We start from the raw sequence: 18,285 nt of genomic DNA on the forward strand, positions 1-18,285 counted from the left end.
ACTGGAGGGAGGGGCGGGCACTGGCCCCAGGTCCCACAGTGGAGGCAGCGTCCCCACATACCCCTGCCTCTTGCCCTGCCATCCAGGCACCTGGATCTGCTCCTGGCCAAGCATCCCCAGTGACCCCAAGAGGCACCAGGCGTGGCTGGGGGGGGGCATGAGGGGCATCCCTCTGCTGTGCACTTGGGGCTCAGCAGTTCTGGTACAGGGCACCCAGTAATCCAATAAGCAAAATAATCTCAGTGAGGGGAATATTACAACTCCCCACCTGTTAGATATCCAAAATGCAGGCTCATGTTCTCTAAAATCACAGAAAGAATTCTAGGAACGATGGGGCTTAAGAGTGAGGAATATTTATTGAAGGAGAGGCAGCTCCTGCTAGAGAGGGACAGGGGTGCCACCTGGAAAGTGGTTTGCCTGGGACCCCAATTCCCAGGGGGTTTTGTTGTAGAGGTTTTTTTCCTTTTGTACCGGGGATCAAACTCCAGACCTTGCACTTCAAGGCAGGCGACAGCACCACTGAGCTAAATCCCCGGAATGCTGCCTGAACACATTTTTTTTTTGGTACTAGGGATCGAACTCAGGACCTTGCACTTGCAAGGCAGGCGTGGTGCCACTGAGCTAAATCCCCGGCCTCTCCCAGGGGTTTTTATGGAGCAAAGCCACAAGGTGAGGCAGCTACAAAAGTGGGCACAGCGTGGGCATGAGGTGGGACAAAACCATGACGACCAATAAGATTAAGTACAGGGCCTGGGATTTAGCTCAGTGGTTTCGCTGCCTGCCTCAAAAGCCCAAGGACCTGAGTTCAATCCCGGGCACCAAAAAAGAAGAAAAAAGTTTACATGTACAGTCACCCAAGTGATATTGATTAACTGGGGATCAAATGGGAAACAAGTGTACAGAGAAAGAGCAAGGAATTTCCAGCAGGGAAAGGGCGAGGGAGAGTCTGGTCCCCATTTAAGGAGATGATGCCTATTTAGAATGTCAGCCGCTGCTGTTCATCCCTGGGGGAAGTAGGTAAGTCTGGCACTTTTTCCTTTTTTATAATGCTGACCTTTGGTGAAGGTGGCTCCATTGTCTTTTGTGTTGACTCCTCCTGGAGGGCCGACTGTCAGCCTACAGAGATCTAAGGAACTCAACTGTCTACAACAGCCCCACCTCCCAAGGGCACCTTTCCCTGTTTCCTGGAGGTAACCAGGGATGGGATGGGGAGTTCCCCATGGCCACCCGATTGCCCTGCATGCACTGAGGGTCACGTGCTCAGGAGACAGCAGGGGCAGCTGCAGCTGGCCTCGCCTGGCCGCTCCTGGAGCTGTCATACCGAGCTCCGAGGCCAACACAGGACCACAGCCATCAGCCCTGGCCCCCCTCACAGCTCCGGAAACACTCGGGAGCCGAGATGAGCTGTCCACAGGTGTGTAACTAACATGCACATGCATGCATGTATGTGTGTGCACACGTGTGTACAAACAAAGGTATGTGTGCACATACATGCATGCGGTCATGCATGAATACACAAACACACACACAGGCCCAAACAAGCACACCGGGCTGCATCGTGCTGTCACACCTGGAGCCTGTGCCAGCGCTCAGTGTGTGTGGAGACTCACAGGTGTGTGGGTGCACTGCTGTCCCCAGACCCCGGGACGTCGTGACAGTGTCCCCAGATGGGGGCAAGGACCCCCCCCAGAGGAGCTGGGACCCCGGCTCAGCCACCCAGGGGGCAGGAGTTAGGTTCGCTGATAACATTGAGAAGCACTGCTGGCCCGGGTGCGAGGCGTGGAGAGGCGAGTCAGGTAAGGGCAGCAGGGTGCCCTCCAGAGAGAATGGGCCTGGGTCCCCCAGAGGGCGCAGGGCCTGGAGGGGAGGTCCCTGTGCTCTTAGGGTGTCCTCAAGACACCTGGGGTACAGCCCTGGAGTCTGCAGTGCACCCCTGCAGGACGAGGTCCGAATACAAACCTCGTGGGTCTGAGGCAGCAGCAGCAGCCGCCCTCCGCACCGTGCTGCAGCCCTAAGGCACACCCTGGGGTTCGGGCCTGGGATCCGAGGGGAACCCGGCTGCATCCACAGCCAGAAGCCCAGTTCGAGTTCCAGGCTCACCGAGTCCCTAAGACTTTCTGGAAGTTTGGAGAGAGTTCCCTAAAGGGCAAGAAAAAAAGGCATCGCAGCCTTGGGTAACTTGGATGCCATCCTGAAGCTGCCGTTTTCTAAACACAGTCATGAACCTATGGCTGCCCTTCCTGTTTTCACTTCCTACCCCAAGAGGAGGAGCAGAGAGACACCCGGATCTCCACTCTCTCACCCACAGAACACGCTCCCTGGCTCCTGTCACAGAAAAAGAATTTTCAGGTCATGTCGGTAAGAGGGATAGAAAGATTAGAGCTGGGTGTGATGGTGCATGCTTGTAATCCTAGCACTCTGGGAGGCTGAAGCAGGAGGATCGCAAGTTCAAGCCCAGCCAAGATCCTGTCTCACAAAATAAGAAGTAAAAAAAGGCCTGGGGATGTCGCTCAGTGAGAAAGCCCTGGGTTCCATCCCCAGTACTCGGGAAAAAAAAAAAAGCTTAGGCAGAGTTAAAGAGCTACAACTGTGGGCCCTTGGAGAGAGAGGCTCTCTGCTCTGGGGCTGGGCTTTGTGTGGCCTTGGGATTGCTCAGGGTGCAGAGCTGTGGAGTTTGCAAATCTCCTGTGAGCGGAGAAGAGTGTAGCTCAACGTACAGGCGAGGGAAGAGCCCAGTCCAGATGAAGGGCCCGCGCTAGAGCGGAAAGGCCCGGGCCCAGCCCACTGCACTGTTCTGAGGCTCAGGAATTGAGGGGTGAGCATCCCCAAACAGAAAAAAGGGTAAGCTGCAGCTTTTAAAAAAGTAGAATTTTGAAATGCTGATTTTCCCAGTCTTTCTCCCGCCTTTATTTCTTCTGACCTCAGAACCACCTTCGCTTGAGAAAGCGCGCGTCGATAGTGACCAGCTGAGGACACCGGTGTCGCTAGAGCAGAGGCGGCGCCCCGCGGGGCAGTTTTTCTGGTGAGGGGGGCCTTGGTGGGCGGGGCGGGGGGGCGGGAGCCGGGGGCGGAGCCTTGGTGGTGGGCGGGGCGGTCCCGGTCGGGGGGCGGGCTCGGGGGCGGGCTCGGGGGCGGGGCGGGCCCTGGCTCCAAACACAAATTCCTGGGCTGTGAGTCGGCGGATCCGGTAAACAAGACCTGCGCTGGGAGGTGGGCGTGAGAGCTTTCTCTCTCTGGCCTGGACAAGTACAAACAAGGGACACAAAGCCTCCCCGGGAGAACTTCTAGTGACAGTTGGCGAAATAAAGACATTTATTGGAAGAACATCCACGGTGCGGAAAGGTACAAAGAGCAGATAGAAAGTCCGCTCCGCCTCCGCGAGGTTGATATTTTCAGTTGCTGGAGGCTAGGCGGGGACCCTGACGTCCTGCCCGGCCCCTCTTCTGCCGTCTACAGGGCCTGCAGCCACTGCAAACCCGGGGCTACAGCAGCAGGCACTCGGGCTGCTTGCCGGGTGCCCCCCTTGGCTGGTGGCCGGCTCGCCGTTTCTTCCTCCGGGGCCACACGGCTCCCCCTCTCCCTCTAGAAGGACACTAGGGACCCCTGGCTAACAGGGCCGCCTCCTACCTCGTCGTCGTGACCTGGGCACACCTGCCCAGTCCTTTGCCCACGCACGGTGCGGGTCACAGATGCGGGCTTCGGAGGAGGCATCGAGGCCGCGGCCTTGAGTGCTGCAGGGCCCGGCCAGCGCTGACCTCCATCCCCTGGGTTTGCTCCTGTCTCCTACACGGTGCTGTCCCCGGTTTGTCTTCATTTTGTCCCCAGAGCCTGAAGCCTGCTGCGAACGTCCACTTTCCCAGAGCTGACCCCAGCTCCCCAGTCCTGGTGGGGCTCCCCAGGTCCTCCTAGGGACTGCAGCCTGCCTGGGAGTCCCAGCGCCCCCAACACCCCTGTCTCCCTCAGCCTCCCCAGCATCCCCAACTCCAGCTTTGCTTAGCTGCCAGGGTGGCCCCAAGACTTCGCGGGACCCTTCCTTGCCCCTAGGTCCCCTGCTCCTGTCTCTAGGGCGCCCCCATACACACACCTGCAGCCACCCACAGTCCAGGGAGCTCAGTCCTGGCTACACTGGCCTCGAAGCGAGTGGGAGGCAGGGATGCAGACGGAGGTGGACTTGGGGTGCTCCAGGCCCAGAGGTCCGTAGTGGTGGGCAGAAGTGGGGTTCCTGCCCGCACCCCACCACACTCTCCTCTCCAGATGGGGGAATCTCTGCCCTCTTCACCGCCCGTGGGCCTGGACTTGGCCTTCTGTCATCAGGCGCAGAGCTTTCCTGCGACCCTAACCTCACTGGGCCACGCTGTGACCCTCCCCACAGGGGAGGGAAAGTGTATTTACTGCGATCCACAGTTGCATAATTCATGGGCCCTCCTGCTAGGCCATCTCCGGGCAGCCATGCCCTGGTTCTTGGGGCACTGTTGGGGTTTCCTGTCCAGAGCTGTCCCCTGGTGACCCTTCCTGGGTGTGTGCTACAGGCCCGGGTCGAATTCCTTCCCTGGAACCCAATGAGGTGCCTGATACTTGGAGGAGGGAGGGAGACAGGAAGACACCACCGTTTACATCTCAGGCAGCTTAAACTCATTGCTGGGGTGGAAGTCTATATGCCTCCTTCCCTGCCCAGTTCCCATACAGAAACTCAAGCCCCGATGTGCTGGTATTTGATGTGCAGGTGTTTGGAGGTGAAGCCTTGGGAGATGATTAGGTCCCGAGGGTGGGTCCCTTGCCAACAGGATTGGTGCCCTCATTAGGGGTTGAAGAGACCAGAGCACCTCCTCCACCAGGTAAGGATTTAGTTTCGAAGCATCAGTGATGTCCCAGGAAGCCCCCACCAGACCCTCACCCTGCCAGGGTCCTGATCACAGACTCAGCCTCCAGAACTGTGAGAAAGTTCAGTGGTTCACATGCTACCCAGCTTATGGTACTTTGTTAGCAGCCAGAATAAAGACACCCATCAAGGGCATTGAACATTGAAAAAAAACAGAGAATTACCCAGGTGTGGTAATGAAGACCTGTAATTCCAGCACTCTGGGAGGCTGAGGCAAAAAGATCACACATTTGAGGCCAGACTGGTCAACTTAGCCAGACCCTGTCTCAAAATTAAATATGCAAAGGACTGGAGAGGCAGCTCAGTGAGAGGGCCCTGGGTTCAATCCCCAGTACCAAAAAAGAAAGAAAGAAAGGGAATTGAGCAGGGCTATGTCTTGATGCCCATGTTTCTGAGCAGTCTTGGGTCCTGAGCTCTCACCACTGGCTCTTCTGCTAAGACACAAAGGCCCGGGGCTTCGCTCTGAGCGTAGGCGCCATCTGCCATCCAGGACCTGGCTGCAGAGTCCAGCTGTGCCCCGTGGGGTGCTGGACAACCTGTCCTCTCCCCGCCACACCTCTGTGGCCAGGGCTGACTTCTAGACAGAGCCCAGCCCGGAGGAGCTTCTGGGCCACCCCTGGCCTGAAGAAGACAGATTTGACTTTGGAAACAGCCAGGTTCACCCAGACTCAAAACCAGTGCACCAGACAGACAGGTCATCGCGAAGCAAGCCCCACAGTGGGACCGGCATCTGGCCTGGGTGGCTAAGGAGCTGGCCAGAGTCCTTTAACAAGGAGGGCTGGGGGCTGTTTGCACCTGGCAACTTGGGAGCAGGAGAGGGGCTCAGAACTCAGAAGACAGTCACACCTCCACCACCACCTCCAGGTCCTCCTCCTCCTCGCTCAGCCAGCCAGCTCTGCAGCGGACTTTACATCTTCCTGAGGAGCAGGAGAAAGGAGGAACCGGAGGCGGGATGTGTTCGCCACCCGGTTTCCCTGATAAGGAAGGCGACAGAGAAAGGGGGGTGGTGAGACCCACGCAGGAAGAGCTCGCTCCCTATGGGGCCTGCGGAGGCCAGTGAGTAACGGGGTGGGGGTGACCCCAGCTCTGTCCCCTGCACCGCAGTCATGGTGGGGCCACTCATCCTGTCCACTCATCCCAACCCTTGACAGACAGACAGGAAAACCGGGTCACGGATCCCGAGCTTCCCCTCCTCAGTCTTAGCGGGCCACTCTGCATGTCACTGTGCTGAGCTCTCTCTGCCCAAGGTCCCTCCAGTTCTGTTCTGAAAGCCAGTGGCAGTTTCATGGCCCTGCGGCCTGAGTCCTTTCCATCTGGAATAGGAAACACCTCTTCCTGGTCGCTGAGCCAACCTAGGCCAGCTGCTCCTACCTGTCAGGGCGCTGCCCGGCCTGGCAAGGAGCTTCCTCTCTGAGCCTCAGTGCAAAAGAATGTGGGGGAGCAGGCCAGGCCAGCACCGATGGCCTTGCAGTGGCCAGGGAGGGAAGACCGGGCCCCTCCAGGCGGAGGCGGGGAAGGGAAAGGCGGAGGAGGGGAGGCCTGGCTTTAACGCTTTTGAGGCACATTTGCCAAGGGCTCCAGGGTTGGCCCCAGATGCTCTTGGCTGCATGGCTCGTGTGGGTCCAGGAGACAGATGCTACCTCGATAATAGCAGTGATGGTTGCTCAGGAGCTGCTGGGTGAAGGACATGGTCACAGCTTCAAACACCATCGCAGGGCTGGGGTGCAGCTCAGTGATAGAGCAGGTGCCTGGCATGTGTGAGGCCCTGGGTTCCAACCCGTACTGAAGATAGAAGAAGCCACTGTGCGTTGAAAACTGGTGAGTGAAAAATGTACATAACCAGCTGTCCTCACTCACCAGAGTTTAGCCACACAGTGCACAGTTCCCCGTCACGATCCGGGCCTGACCAGGACCTAGGGTCCCTGCTGCAGCCTGGCATCATGAGAAAGCACTGGAACACACAGCCCCAGCCCAGGAAAAGACCAAATTAAGAATTCAAAGTACGGTTTCTGCCAAATGCATATCACTTTCACACCACTGTGAAGTCAAAGCTTGGTCATTCACACAGCCGTCGTCAGTTGGAGGCCACAGGGTCTGCCTGGCACGGGTCCTTCGGAGTCATCTCCAGGACCGAGCCTGGGCTCCTTGGCTGAATCAGGCTGGCAGGGTTTGGCTGCAGGAGTCCCGGGACCCTCACTTGGTGCCTGGGTCTGGGCAGCGCCGCCTGCATGGACCCGGAAGTGTCCAGCACGCTTGAGACCGGGGGGCTGGGGACAGTGGTGTGGCCAGAGCATCCAGCACCACGGCGTCAAGGTCTACGTGGGATCCCTCTCTCCTGGTCGGTACGCGCTGTTAAATAATGACATTTCAGAGGGGACCAGGAAACAGAGAAGACAACTGGCGACATCCCAGGGCCCCCAGGTCCGCCCGGCCCCGCGGGAATGGCCCTGCCCCTTCTTGGCTCTCGAAAGTTCTGAGGAAGAATCTGAAGTGAGGAGCCCAGAGCAGCCGGGAGAAGCAGGGTGGAGTCCCCTGCCCCAGAGCCCGGAGGGGCGGAGCCTGGGTCGCTGGCGCGATGCTGACTGAGCCCCGGCATGACCATGACGGTGGCCCTCCCTTGAGATGACGGGACGTCCCTCCCCGCCGTGGGGCTGCTGCACTTTGCCCTGCCTGGGCCTCCGCTCCGCAGAGGCTGCTGGACCCGTGAGGCGCGAGGAATCCCGTACAGGGAGCCGCGCTGCGCTGCGGGACAGCACGGGGAGGAGAGGCGTCCTCCTCAGAGGGCCGATGCTCCCTACCGAGCCTCAGCGGCCACCCTGTGGCCCACACAGCGCCCCGCGGAGCCGGCCTGGCTCGCAGCAACCCCGGCGCCCCCGCAGGTGTCCCAGGCCGCAGATGTCTGGGAGGGTCCAGCATTCGGGTTCTACGGGGAGGAAAAGGAGACCCGAGTGGGCAGACGGCTCTGCCCTCCACACTGGCTGTGTTCCCCAGCCTGGCACGTTGGACCCCTCTCTTGCCAACAGGAGGTGAGATCAAAAAGTGCAGTGTGTGCTTAATTTTCAAATGTATTACAATAAAAGACACATTGCCAAGAATCCCCCTCGGAATCCTCCCCTGGCTCTGAACACACTCCTCCCACCGTCCTGGCCTCTTCCTGCTGCAGTTCTGGAGCCCTCTCTCCCCAGTGTCTTTAGCTGCGCTATCCTGGCTGCCTTGATGTCCTGAATGGATCCAAAACGTTTCCCTGTCAGGGTCATTTCGACTTTGGGGAAGAACCAGAAGTCACACGGTGCCAGATCCGGTGACTAAGGTCGATGAGGACCCAGCGTTGTGTTATCACGAGCTGCCTTTCTGCTGAATGGTGGTCGGCAGCAGTCACTGTATTTTTGACCTCTCTCAGGAAAGAGGACTCCAGAGCTGCTCCAGGAAGTGGCAAGGACGATGGGATGAGTGTGTTTGAAGTGAAGGGGAGGATTTTGAGGGGGATTCATGGCAATGTACCTTTTACTGTAATAATTTTTTCAAATTTTAAAATCCACCGTGTTTTCCAGGCTGCTGTGTGGCCCTGAATCCGCCTGCACCAGCTCAAGGCCGCCCAGGCAGCAGCGGACTCTGACGCTCATGCAGGCCAAGCCACTGCCCTGTGCGTGCCATGCCCCAGCCAGGGTGGACTCAGGAGGACAGAGGCCAGGGGATGGGGCCTCACACCCTGCAGGCGTCTCCCTCCCTTGTGCTGGTCCACTCTGGACCTCGCCTTCCTGGTGGACAGCACCGAGAGGGAAGATTCCTCTGGGACCCCTGGAGGATGCCCTGTATTTGTGCCTGGTTCTAGGAAAATCCTTGTTCCTGCGTGGCTCCCTCTTCCATCACAGGATGCAGCATGACACTCTCTCGCCCTGTCCCCATCCTGAGAGCTATTCCCAGGGCCCGGGAGGCCATCAGATGCCAGGCTCCATGGAACCCGTCCCTCAAGTCCTGACATCAGTCTTGTCTCTTCCCTCCCCGGCCCCCCGACCATATGGGCAGCATAATGGCATCCCAATGGCATCCACATCCTCCTCCCTGGGAGCTGTGACCATGTCACCTTAGTGACAATGGGCCCCTTGCAGGTGTGGCTCAATAAGGCTGTAAACTTGGGGGTGGCCCTGGATTATCCAGATGGATCATCCACCTGACCCCAAGAGGATAAAGAAAAGTATGTTATTTATACACAGTGCAGTGCTGCTCTGCCATAAAGAGTAGACTTGGGTCATTTGTAGGGAAATGGTGCACCTTGAGACCATCATGCTAAGTGCACTAAATCAGATACCCAAGCTGAAGTATCAAGTGGCTTCTCTTATATGAGACACCCAAAGTAGAAATAAAAAGCAAAACAAAAGATAGATAATCAGAAGTGAGGAGAGGGATGAGTCAAGATGGAGGGAGGGGAGGGAATGGAAAGAAAGGGATGAAAAAGAGCGGGGCTGAGTGCTGTGCAGCACCAGCCCCCGAGGCACGTGATCACTGTGTGCTGCAGACTCGGACTAATACAATTTTAAAAAGAAAACAACGTTGGCAAGAACACAAAGCACTGGAAACCCAACGTGTTTTGGAAATCTTGAAGAAGTCTGGAGAAGATGGGGCTGCTGTCCACATGCAGTGCACATTGTCCAACCCACTTAGGAAGTGCTGTGAAGTGAGTAGGAGGAGCCCTCAAACTGTCCCTGCCCTTGGACAGGGACCTCGCCTCCCACCCAGAGGAGGGAGAGACGCGACTGGAGACTGCAGCGGAGACAGCTCACTACGGCTCTGACTCATCACAAATGCCAGGAAGAGGCTACATGCCATCATGCCACAGGCCGTGGGATACACGGCGACACATCCATAGGGGACCCCACTCATGGGTAGAAAAGTGCGTCTTCTAAAGAGGAAGTGCGGGCAGACGTGTGAAGGAGGCACCTGGCCTGGGTCTTGTTAGTTCTGGGGAGCGATGCATGCAGAGCTGGAGGCTCCACGCAGAGCTCAAATGGAGCAAGAGCTCAAAGTCCCAGAAACTGCGGTGTAGCAGAATGGTTGGGGCGAGTGAGCCAGGCCACTCGAGGGCAGCGAGGCAACGAGGCAGAGTTTAAACATCCCTCCCCGGGGAGAGAGCAGGCACGCAGGCAGGACCGACCCCAGGCCCTCTCTCTGCTCTGCAGAGGCAACGGATTCTTATCATGGGGGCCTCATCAGAAAAGCATCCTGACTTGCTCCTGACCACTACCCCAGGCAATGCTAGCTTGCTCCAAGGGGAGGCGCACCTCTGACCAGAGTTCCTCAGCCCTGCCCCCGCTGCACCCATGCCAGTGCCCACTCCTCTCCCTGAGCAGGGCTCCTGTCCCTCAAGCCCAGGGACAGTAGGGCCAAAGGTCCTGCAGTGGATTAGCTAATGGTCAACTTGTAACACCCAGCTGAACTGAATCACACTGATCTGGCATGGAGGATCCACCTGAGGACTGTCACCAACAGCCATAGAAAGAGAGCCAGAGGGGAAGATCCCAGGCTGTTGATTTTCTAGGAGAAGCTTGCTGCAGATGGTTTTCCTGATGGCAACTTGGCTGTTCTTGTTGGAGGAGGAACTTGCGTCCCTGCTGTCACTGGGAATGACTGCTGTTCTCCTCAGGGGAGCTCTGATCTTCACTGTGAGCATCACTTCCTGGCTCCAATGTGGATCCCTCAGCCTGGGGGCACAAATCCTTCACCCCACTGGCATAGGTTTTCTGGCTCCCACCACTGGCCTTTGGGCCTTCCAGGTGCAGATCCTCAATACGGACAAGCATGAGACATTGCCGTGGACTCTAGGCCTCTGGCTGGACTCGAGGAGGGCATTGCCTTGGGCTCTCAGCCTTCAGCTGGACTTGTGGGGGACATTTCTGGGATTCAGGCCCTTGGCTGTGTTCTCTGGGCCCCTAGTGTGTGACTAATCTCTTACACTCCTTTGCATTTGACTTTTTGAGGAATTATCATAAAATAATCCTTTAAGTTATGTGCCCTGTATTTAATGTCTTCCCTTGCCAAAACCCTGACTGGAGCAGGTCCCTGCTTCCCAACCCACCGTGCCTCCCACCCATGCCCCAGCAAATGCAGGCCACTCTTGGAGGAACTGGGCCACACGGCTTCGCTTGCACCTCCTGTTGAGGCAAGCACTGCTCCACGAGGCCAGTCTGCTTGCATGCCCACACCCAACTACTTCCCACTTCTCTGCCCACTCCGCCCTGGCCCCAATGGCAGCAGGTGAATTCTCAGCCCCTCAGGTGGAACAACACTGGAGCTGGGCCTGGGCCAGGCAGCTCAGCTCACTGGTGAGGATGGGTCACCTCTGCAGGGCCAGGTGGAAGGGCACAGAGGGTGGCAGGTAGCTGGTTGGGTTTGATGTTGGGAGCACTCTGTCCTTGGTGCAAATGTCCTCAGAGGCTGGCCCCTAGGCCAGCAAAGTGTTAGGCAGGATTCTCCTGGAAGCAGAAGCAAAAACACACAAAGAGGAAAGAGATATAGGACATGTGAAGGTTTACATTTCTTAAAATGTATTACAGTAATCACATTGCCATTTCTCCTCCTCCAAATGCTCCCCCTGGCTTTGAACACACTCATCCCGTCATTCCTGCCACTTCCTGCAGCAGCTCTGGGTCCTCTTTCTTGAGTGTCCTATGGCACTGTCCTGGCTGCCTCAATGTCCTGAATCTATTCAAAGTGTTTCCCTGTCCTGGTCATTTTGGCTTCAGGGAAGAGCTGGAAGTCGCACAGTGCCAGATCAGGTGACTAAGGTGGATGAGGACACAGCATCAGGTTTTCACGAGCTGCCTGTCCTTTGGGTGGCGCTCAGCAGCAGCAGTCACTGTATTTTTGATTGAACCTCATAAAGACACTCAGGAAAGAGGACTCCAGAGTTACTGCAGAAAGCAGCCAGGATGATGGAATGAGTGTGTTTGAAGAGAGGGGAGTCTTTTCAGGGGGATTCATGGCAATGTATCATGCTTTAATAATTTAAGAAAAAAAGTGAGGGCTTGGGGCCCAGGGATTTAGCTCAGTGGTTCCACCGCCTGCCTCAAAAGCGCAAGGACCAGAGTTCAATCCCCGGTACCAAAAAAATAAAAAATAAAAAAAATAAAAATGTGGAGATGGGCATCCATCTCATACAGGTATTAAAAGAAAGAAAGAAAGAGAAAAAAAGCCGGGGATATAGCTCAGTGGCACCATACCTGCCTCGAAAGGATAAGGTCCCAGATTCAATCCCTGGTACCAAAAATAAATTTAAGAAAAAATTTTTAAAAATATTCACCATATTGAAATATTCACCATATTTATTTTTACCATATTCACCATATGTAAATATTCACCACTTTATACAAGCCAGCCCTGTACATAGCCGGTTGTGTTGCCATGAATCTACCTGTACCAGTGCTCAAATCCATCAGGGCAGGAGCCAAATATGACACCAGTGTCAGCTAGCTCAGTGCTACAAGAGGAAGGATGAGGAATTGGGCCCCTGCTCCATGGCCAGCATGGGTGGGCTTTGGCCTCTGAGGTGGCCACAGAGGAAGAGCTCACCTGTGCTCACCTGTGCTGTGCTCATGGCCTCCTTCGAGGAGAGGATGGAATGTTGACCAGATTTTGTCATTTCTTTGTATTTTCTCTAATTTGTTTAGAAAGTCCTGTGGTGTTGCAAGGCTTGTAATCATAAAGAGCTGTTGTCTCCACACCCCTTGCACCTGCGGCTCCTCTCCTGTGGGTCACCTGCTTCTCAGTCTCTCCGCTGTTCCTTTTGATCTTTACCTCCACAGTGCTAAGTAACGTGATCGCACCTCTATGTCTTTTTTTTTTTTTTTTTTTTCCGTACCAAGATGGAACTCAGGACCTTGCACTTGCCAGACAAGTGCAGCTCCACTGAGCTACATCCCCAGCCCTGCACCTCTATCTCCTGGCTTCTCGGTTTTAGCTGTCACCCTCTACACTGCACCCTACCCACCAGCCTCACAAGGTGCTTACATCACAGTCTGAGGAAACCAGCACTTAGCTTTGATCTTGCAATGACCCCACAAATGTCATCTCAACAAACCACTCAGGAAACTGATGCTGTTTCCTTTTTATTTATTTTTTGTGCCACTTGTTGTTTTTCCTGGGGTTAACTGTCACCTTGGTGTTTCATAGACTTACTTTGTTGTGTACTGCTAATCAGTTGTTCCCTGACATTTTCTGACAGAGCTAAAAAACTCCTGTCAACAGAGTCATGCACATCAAGCAATCATTCTCTGTTTTGGTTTGGTTTCTTTTCTCCCTTGGAGAATCCCCTGGAGAATGGTCTGTCCATGTGTGTCTGGCCTGGCTGGCCTCTGGGCTGCTGCACAGTTGCTCTCCTGAGAGTGCCTTCAGCACCATGAGACCCCATTCCTCTGCCCTGGGCCCATGTGCCCTGGGCCGTGAGTCCTTCTCTTGGGGTTACTCCCTTGCTCAAGTGGCACACCCCCAGCAGGGTGCACATGCAGTATGATTTCTACATCTTCACACATGTCTGTTCCACTCTTACATTTGACTGATGTTTTCTGTAGATGAAGAATCCCAGATAAATCATTTTTTAAAGAATTTTGAAGTCATTGCTCCATTATCTTCTCCTTTCTGCTGTTACTATTAAGAAATTCTGATTCTTTGCATGTTATATTTCATCCCTTTTCTTCTATAAGTACTTAGAATCCTTTTACTTTTTTTTCACTCCCAGTGTTTTGAAGTTACAAGATTGGGTACCTTTTTTCACTTATTGTTTGGAAACTGGGTTGGCTCTTTCAGACCTCAGTTCATGTCTTGCAGATCTGGGAAATTTTCTCTTTTTTGTTTTTGTTTTGTTTTGTTTTTCTTGCTAACTAGCTCTTCTTTCCACTCCACCTGAGCCACCTGTCCTGAGCCTGTCTGGTTCTGTGTCTCCCTGCTCACCTGGGCTCCCTTCAGCAGAGCAGAACCATTTTCCAGCTCTTCCAGCTGGGTCTGGAAGCCTCAGTGACAGCACTGCTCACCTCGGCTGTCAGCCTCTCCCTGGGTCTCCAGCTTCTCAGCACCCTGGAGTCAGCTGGGCGGGCAGCCATGTGAGTTGGCAGCTGTGCAGGAAGCAGTTTAGTTCCAGCTTTCTCCACTGCTCGTGCCAAGCATTGCCTATAGATGCCTGGGCTCAGGGCACAGCCAGCTGCACTCCTGTTCTCTCACTGGGACCCCTTGGCACCCAAGCTCCTTCTGCTGCCCTGCTCTGCACTCTTCAGGTGGCTTCCACATCCAGGCTCAGGCCCACATTCCCAGTGGCTGGAAGAGGAAGGAAGTGGCCAGGAGGAGGACAGCACACCCCAATATCAGGAACAATTCATCCTCGAGACCTCCCCAGAATGCCACAACAAGTATGGGGACAGGGCTAGAGATGAGGGACTTGGGGACAGTGCTCCCTGACAAAAGGCTCCCGAGAGGCCCTGGCACTACCTGTCCCAGCTGACACGTCTGTCCGCCAAGGTTGGGTGGATGCCTCTGGCCTGCCCTCTGTCTCATTAGCTTCCAGTCTGACAGGCCTGGAGGGTCTCGGCAAGGAGAGCAGGAAATGGACATGTCCAGTCTTCCACGATCAAGGTGACATGTCTCAGAGGCTCCAGACAAGATCAAATGCCATCAGCTAACTTCTTTCCTTATGAATGGGAAGAGAGAGAAATCCTGCTCTGTCACTTTGGCTTTTATTTTCCCTTCCTGCCCATTTCTATTCAAGCAGAAGTGCCACCCAGCAGAGACTAGCCTGAGTTCTTGTTCCAGCTGCACTGTTTGCTGGAAATCTCAGGCATATCACACCACCTCTCTGGTTCTGACATTTCTTTTCATCTTTCAAATGAAGAGGTGGAGTCAAGAATGCATTTCCCATGACCCACTCCATTGGAAAAAAAAAAGATTATTGCCAAAAAAGATAGAAGGAAGGAAGCGCATGAAGAGGCTCAATGCCATGATCAATTGGAGAACACAAAGGGAAATCCCAGTGAGATTCAACTACACATTCACTAGAAGGATGAAGATAATGCTGAGAAATAAGCATGATCCCTGGGGCTGTGAGATGCAGAGCTAAAGAGGTGCCTTCATGCACTGCTAAGATGCCCGGTGCAGTAGCTGTAATCTCAGCTCTTCAGGAGGTTGATCCAGGAGGGTCAGAGGTTTGAGGCCAGCCTGGGCAACTTAGTGAGAATATAAGAATCTGTCTCACCATATAAGCATACACTGGCAGCACTGGGGATCAAAGCCGGGGTATCCTCCCAGTGAGCTACAACCTAAACCCCCTTTTTATTTTTATTTCAGACCACTTCTTTTTTTTTTTTTTTGGTACCGGGGATCAAACTCAGGTCCTTGTGCTTGCACAGCAGGCAACGAAACCACTGAGCTAAATCCCCTGGCCCTTTTATTTTTATTTCAATGTGGGCTCTCATGAGGGAAGCCAGGCACAGAGAACCTCAGCCCATGTGGCTGGGGGACATTGTGCAAAGAGCCAAGCTGTCAAGAGAGGAGCTGGTGGGGAGGTGGGAGGAAGAGGACAGCTGCCCCAGACAAGGAAGGCTTGGCGATCTAGATGTACTCTTTGGCTTGGGTACAGTAGGGTCACACAACTGTGTGTGGGTTCATCATATCTCCCCAAGCCAGGTGCTGTGTTTGTTTGTTATGCACTGGGAGTGGACCATGCTAGGTAAGAGCTTTTCCCACAGGGCTACCCCTCGCCATTGAGCCTGACTTTGAACATGAAAGTTGCACCCAAGCATGGGGATGCTGCACCCTGTGCCTGGTGCATTGAGTCCCCAAGTGAGTGAGCTCATCAGGCTGAGAAGTCCTGCAGCCACTTCTCCTGGAGGCCCCTCCTGCAGGGCTTCCCCTCACCATGCATCATGCACCATGACCTTGAGCTCCCGTGTACAATCTGCAGCTGGTGGCTGCTGCTGGCCATCTGGAAGGTCCTGGGGGTGATTACAGATTTGCATTCAGGTTTCTTTATGGAGTGCTGGGTCCTCCTGCCCCTTTCCCACTCCAGCTCAGGCCTGTGTCACTTTCCCGTCACTGGGACAAAATACCAATACCCACACATTAGAGGAGAAGAGGTTTATTCTGGCTCACAGTTTCAGTCCATGATCACTGGGGCTCAGGCAGAAGGGCAGGAGGAAGGGCCTGGCAGAAGAAAGCTGCTCATATCATGGTGGTCAGGAAGTTGAGAGAGAAGGGAGGAGCCAGGGAGGGAAATAACTTCCGGGTCACCCCCGCAGTGACCCACCTCTGCTGATCAGCCTCTGTGTCCTGTTGACATGTTCAGATATAAAGACAGCAGGGCCCCTGCTGTTCAGTCACCTCCAAAAGACCTGCCTCTAAGTGCATGAGGATGTAGGGGACTTTCTAGATCTAAACACTAACATTCCACGCCTGACCCCCAAAAGACCCATGTGCATCCCTTTCTGAAAAGTGCATGTGGTCCGTCTCCGAGAGCCCCCCCATGTCCTGTCAGTTCCAGCACTGCTGAAAAGTTGAAGCCCACCGTCTCTGAGACTCAAGGCAAACCCTTAGCTGTGAGCCTTGTAAAAATCAAAAAGCAAGTTCAACACTGTTGAGCTACGATGGCCCAGGGTAAAGAGTCCCATTCCAGAAGGGAGAAATGGGGAGGCTGAAGGGGCCGGCTCAGGCAGCGAGAGGTGCCAAGCACAGCTGGGTCTCTCAGAGGGCACCTCAGCCCCCCAGGCCACCACCTGGCATCCACCAGGCACCAGCACCCAGCAGGCTCATCTCCTGTACCTCCAAATCGGGGTGTGAGCCCCAGCAAGACAGCAAGAGCCTATGGGCTCTCTCCATGATTCCCACTACACCACCAGTGACAACACTCAGGTCACTCTGGGCAGCTGGGCCTGGGGTCCCCGTGGGAACGACTGACCACCTGCCCATGAGAGCGCATGCAGCAGTGTGTGCATGCACGCCCACGTGACAGTGTGTGTGCTACAAGTGTGTGGGTGCACATGTGTGTATGTGACAGTGCATGTGGCTGTGTGCCCAGGGGACAGGCACAGGTGTGTGGGGAGTGGAGGGGACTGTCCAGAGAAGATCACGGTGCGGTTGCTGGACGCGCTGGGTGGGGACAGGGAGGACACAGTCGGGGACAGGGAGGACACAGTCAGTGACACACACACACACCCCCCGGGCAGAGGCCCAGAGACTACCTGTGTCTTCTGCTCCTGCCTGCCATCTCTCAGGTAGTTTGGCTCCAGCACCTGGCCTGCCCCTCAGCCCAGGGTGCTATAAATGAAAACTGCTCCTTGAGATTTCCTCACCTCCCCATTCCCACGGCTGTAATCTTCTATTTGGGAAAGGATTCCAGGTTGTCATGGAGATGAGACACCTGTGCAGAGAAGGAATGCTAGGTGGGGTCCCAGGCTTTCTTTTTGGCTTAATTACTATCAGCCTCCCACAATCCTCAGTCCTGAACTTCATCCAGAAGGCTGAGGCAGGCTGCCCCAGGCCACCTTCCTTGTCTTCACAAGTCCAGCCCCGCCCCCTCCCGCATGTGCCTGGGCTTATGGGAACCTCCAAGTCGAGCCCGCAGGCATCCCCAGGACAGGGGCAGAGCCCTGGCTGCACCCCAAGACTCACAGAGTGGAGCCTGCACCCAACTCAGGGGCAGCCCACTGAACACACCGGAGGGGAGGGGTGGGGGTTCTCCAGGCTGGGCACAGCCAGGGCTCCACCCCTGCCCTGGATGCCACGGGGGAATGCAAGGGGAGGGAGCTGTGTGGGACAGGTGGACGGTGAGGACACACATGGACCGGACCGAGGCCCAGGGCTGGGGGACCGGCAGCTCTTGCTCTGCACTTCAGCCTTGTTGGGAGGGAGTCGCCGAACCTAGGAGCTGCAGTCAGCTCACTGAATTTTTTTCCCAAGCACTGGGGATCAGACCCAAGATCTTCGTTCTGAGCTACATCCTCCACCCTTTTTATTTTTTATTTTGAGACGGGTCTGACTAAGTCTCTAAGTTGCCAAGCCTGAGCTGTAACTTGGAATCCTCCTGCCTCAGCCTCCCAGAGTGCCAGGAAGACAGGAGGGTTCCCTGGGATCCTCAGTGGGGGCCCCTCCACTGTCAGTGGAAAATCCCATCCTCTCCACACTGCCTGTGCCAGCCGGCCGCACTAAACTCACCAGTTAATCCAGACCAATCGGAAGAGGCTGAAGTCCCCAGGGCAGGTGACAGGTGCTGTGCTGGGGCCTGGCTTGTGGGCACAGGTGGGGCTGGTGGAGGCCTGGCGGTCTGCCCAGCTCCCGGGCCTGCAGCAGAGGTTGGGCCTGGCCCAGGGGTCTCCCTCCTCTCTGACCCTGCGCTCATGGAGCAGGTGTCCTGCACAGGACAGGGGCCCTGT

General features: G+C 55.4%; 1 protein-coding gene across 1 annotated transcript; it reads left to right on the top strand.

Annotated features, from left to right (window-relative positions):
* Positions 1-1,067: 1,067 nt before the first annotated feature.
* LOC147830312 (uncharacterized) lies at positions 1,068-11,744 on the top strand. The gene is made up of 4 exons (XM_087211402.1): positions 1,068-1,796; positions 2,218-2,358; positions 2,926-3,022; positions 8,431-11,744. The coding sequence occupies exons 1-4, from the start codon at positions 1,442-1,444 to the stop codon at positions 8,966-8,968; spliced, it is 1,131 nt and encodes a 376-aa protein (XP_087067528.1). The 5' UTR covers positions 1,068-1,441; the 3' UTR covers positions 8,969-11,744.
* The last annotated feature ends 6,541 nt before the right edge of the window (positions 11,745-18,285 follow it).

The sequence above is a fragment of the Heterocephalus glaber genome, unplaced genomic scaffold (assembly GCF_053883595.1).
Source record: "Heterocephalus glaber isolate CG9 unplaced genomic scaffold, H.glaber_assembly_v1.0 deba00000122, whole genome shotgun sequence".
Taxonomy (NCBI): Eukaryota; Metazoa; Chordata; class Mammalia; order Rodentia; family Bathyergidae; genus Heterocephalus; species Heterocephalus glaber.

Bases quoted from the DNA above. Each gene is read 5' to 3' on its own strand.
- LOC147830312 (XM_087211402.1), top strand. From the start codon at position 1,442: ATGTATGTGTGTGCACACGTGTGTACAAACAAAGGTATGTGTGCACAT. The intron at 2,359-2,925 runs GTAAGAGGGATA...TTCTGACCTCAG, and splicing joins AGAATTTTCAGGTCATGTCG to AACCACCTTCGCTTGAGAAA. The intron at 3,023-8,430 runs GTGAGGGGGGCC...CGTGTTTTCCAG, and splicing joins CCCGCGGGGCAGTTTTTCTG to GCTGCTGTGTGGCCCTGAAT.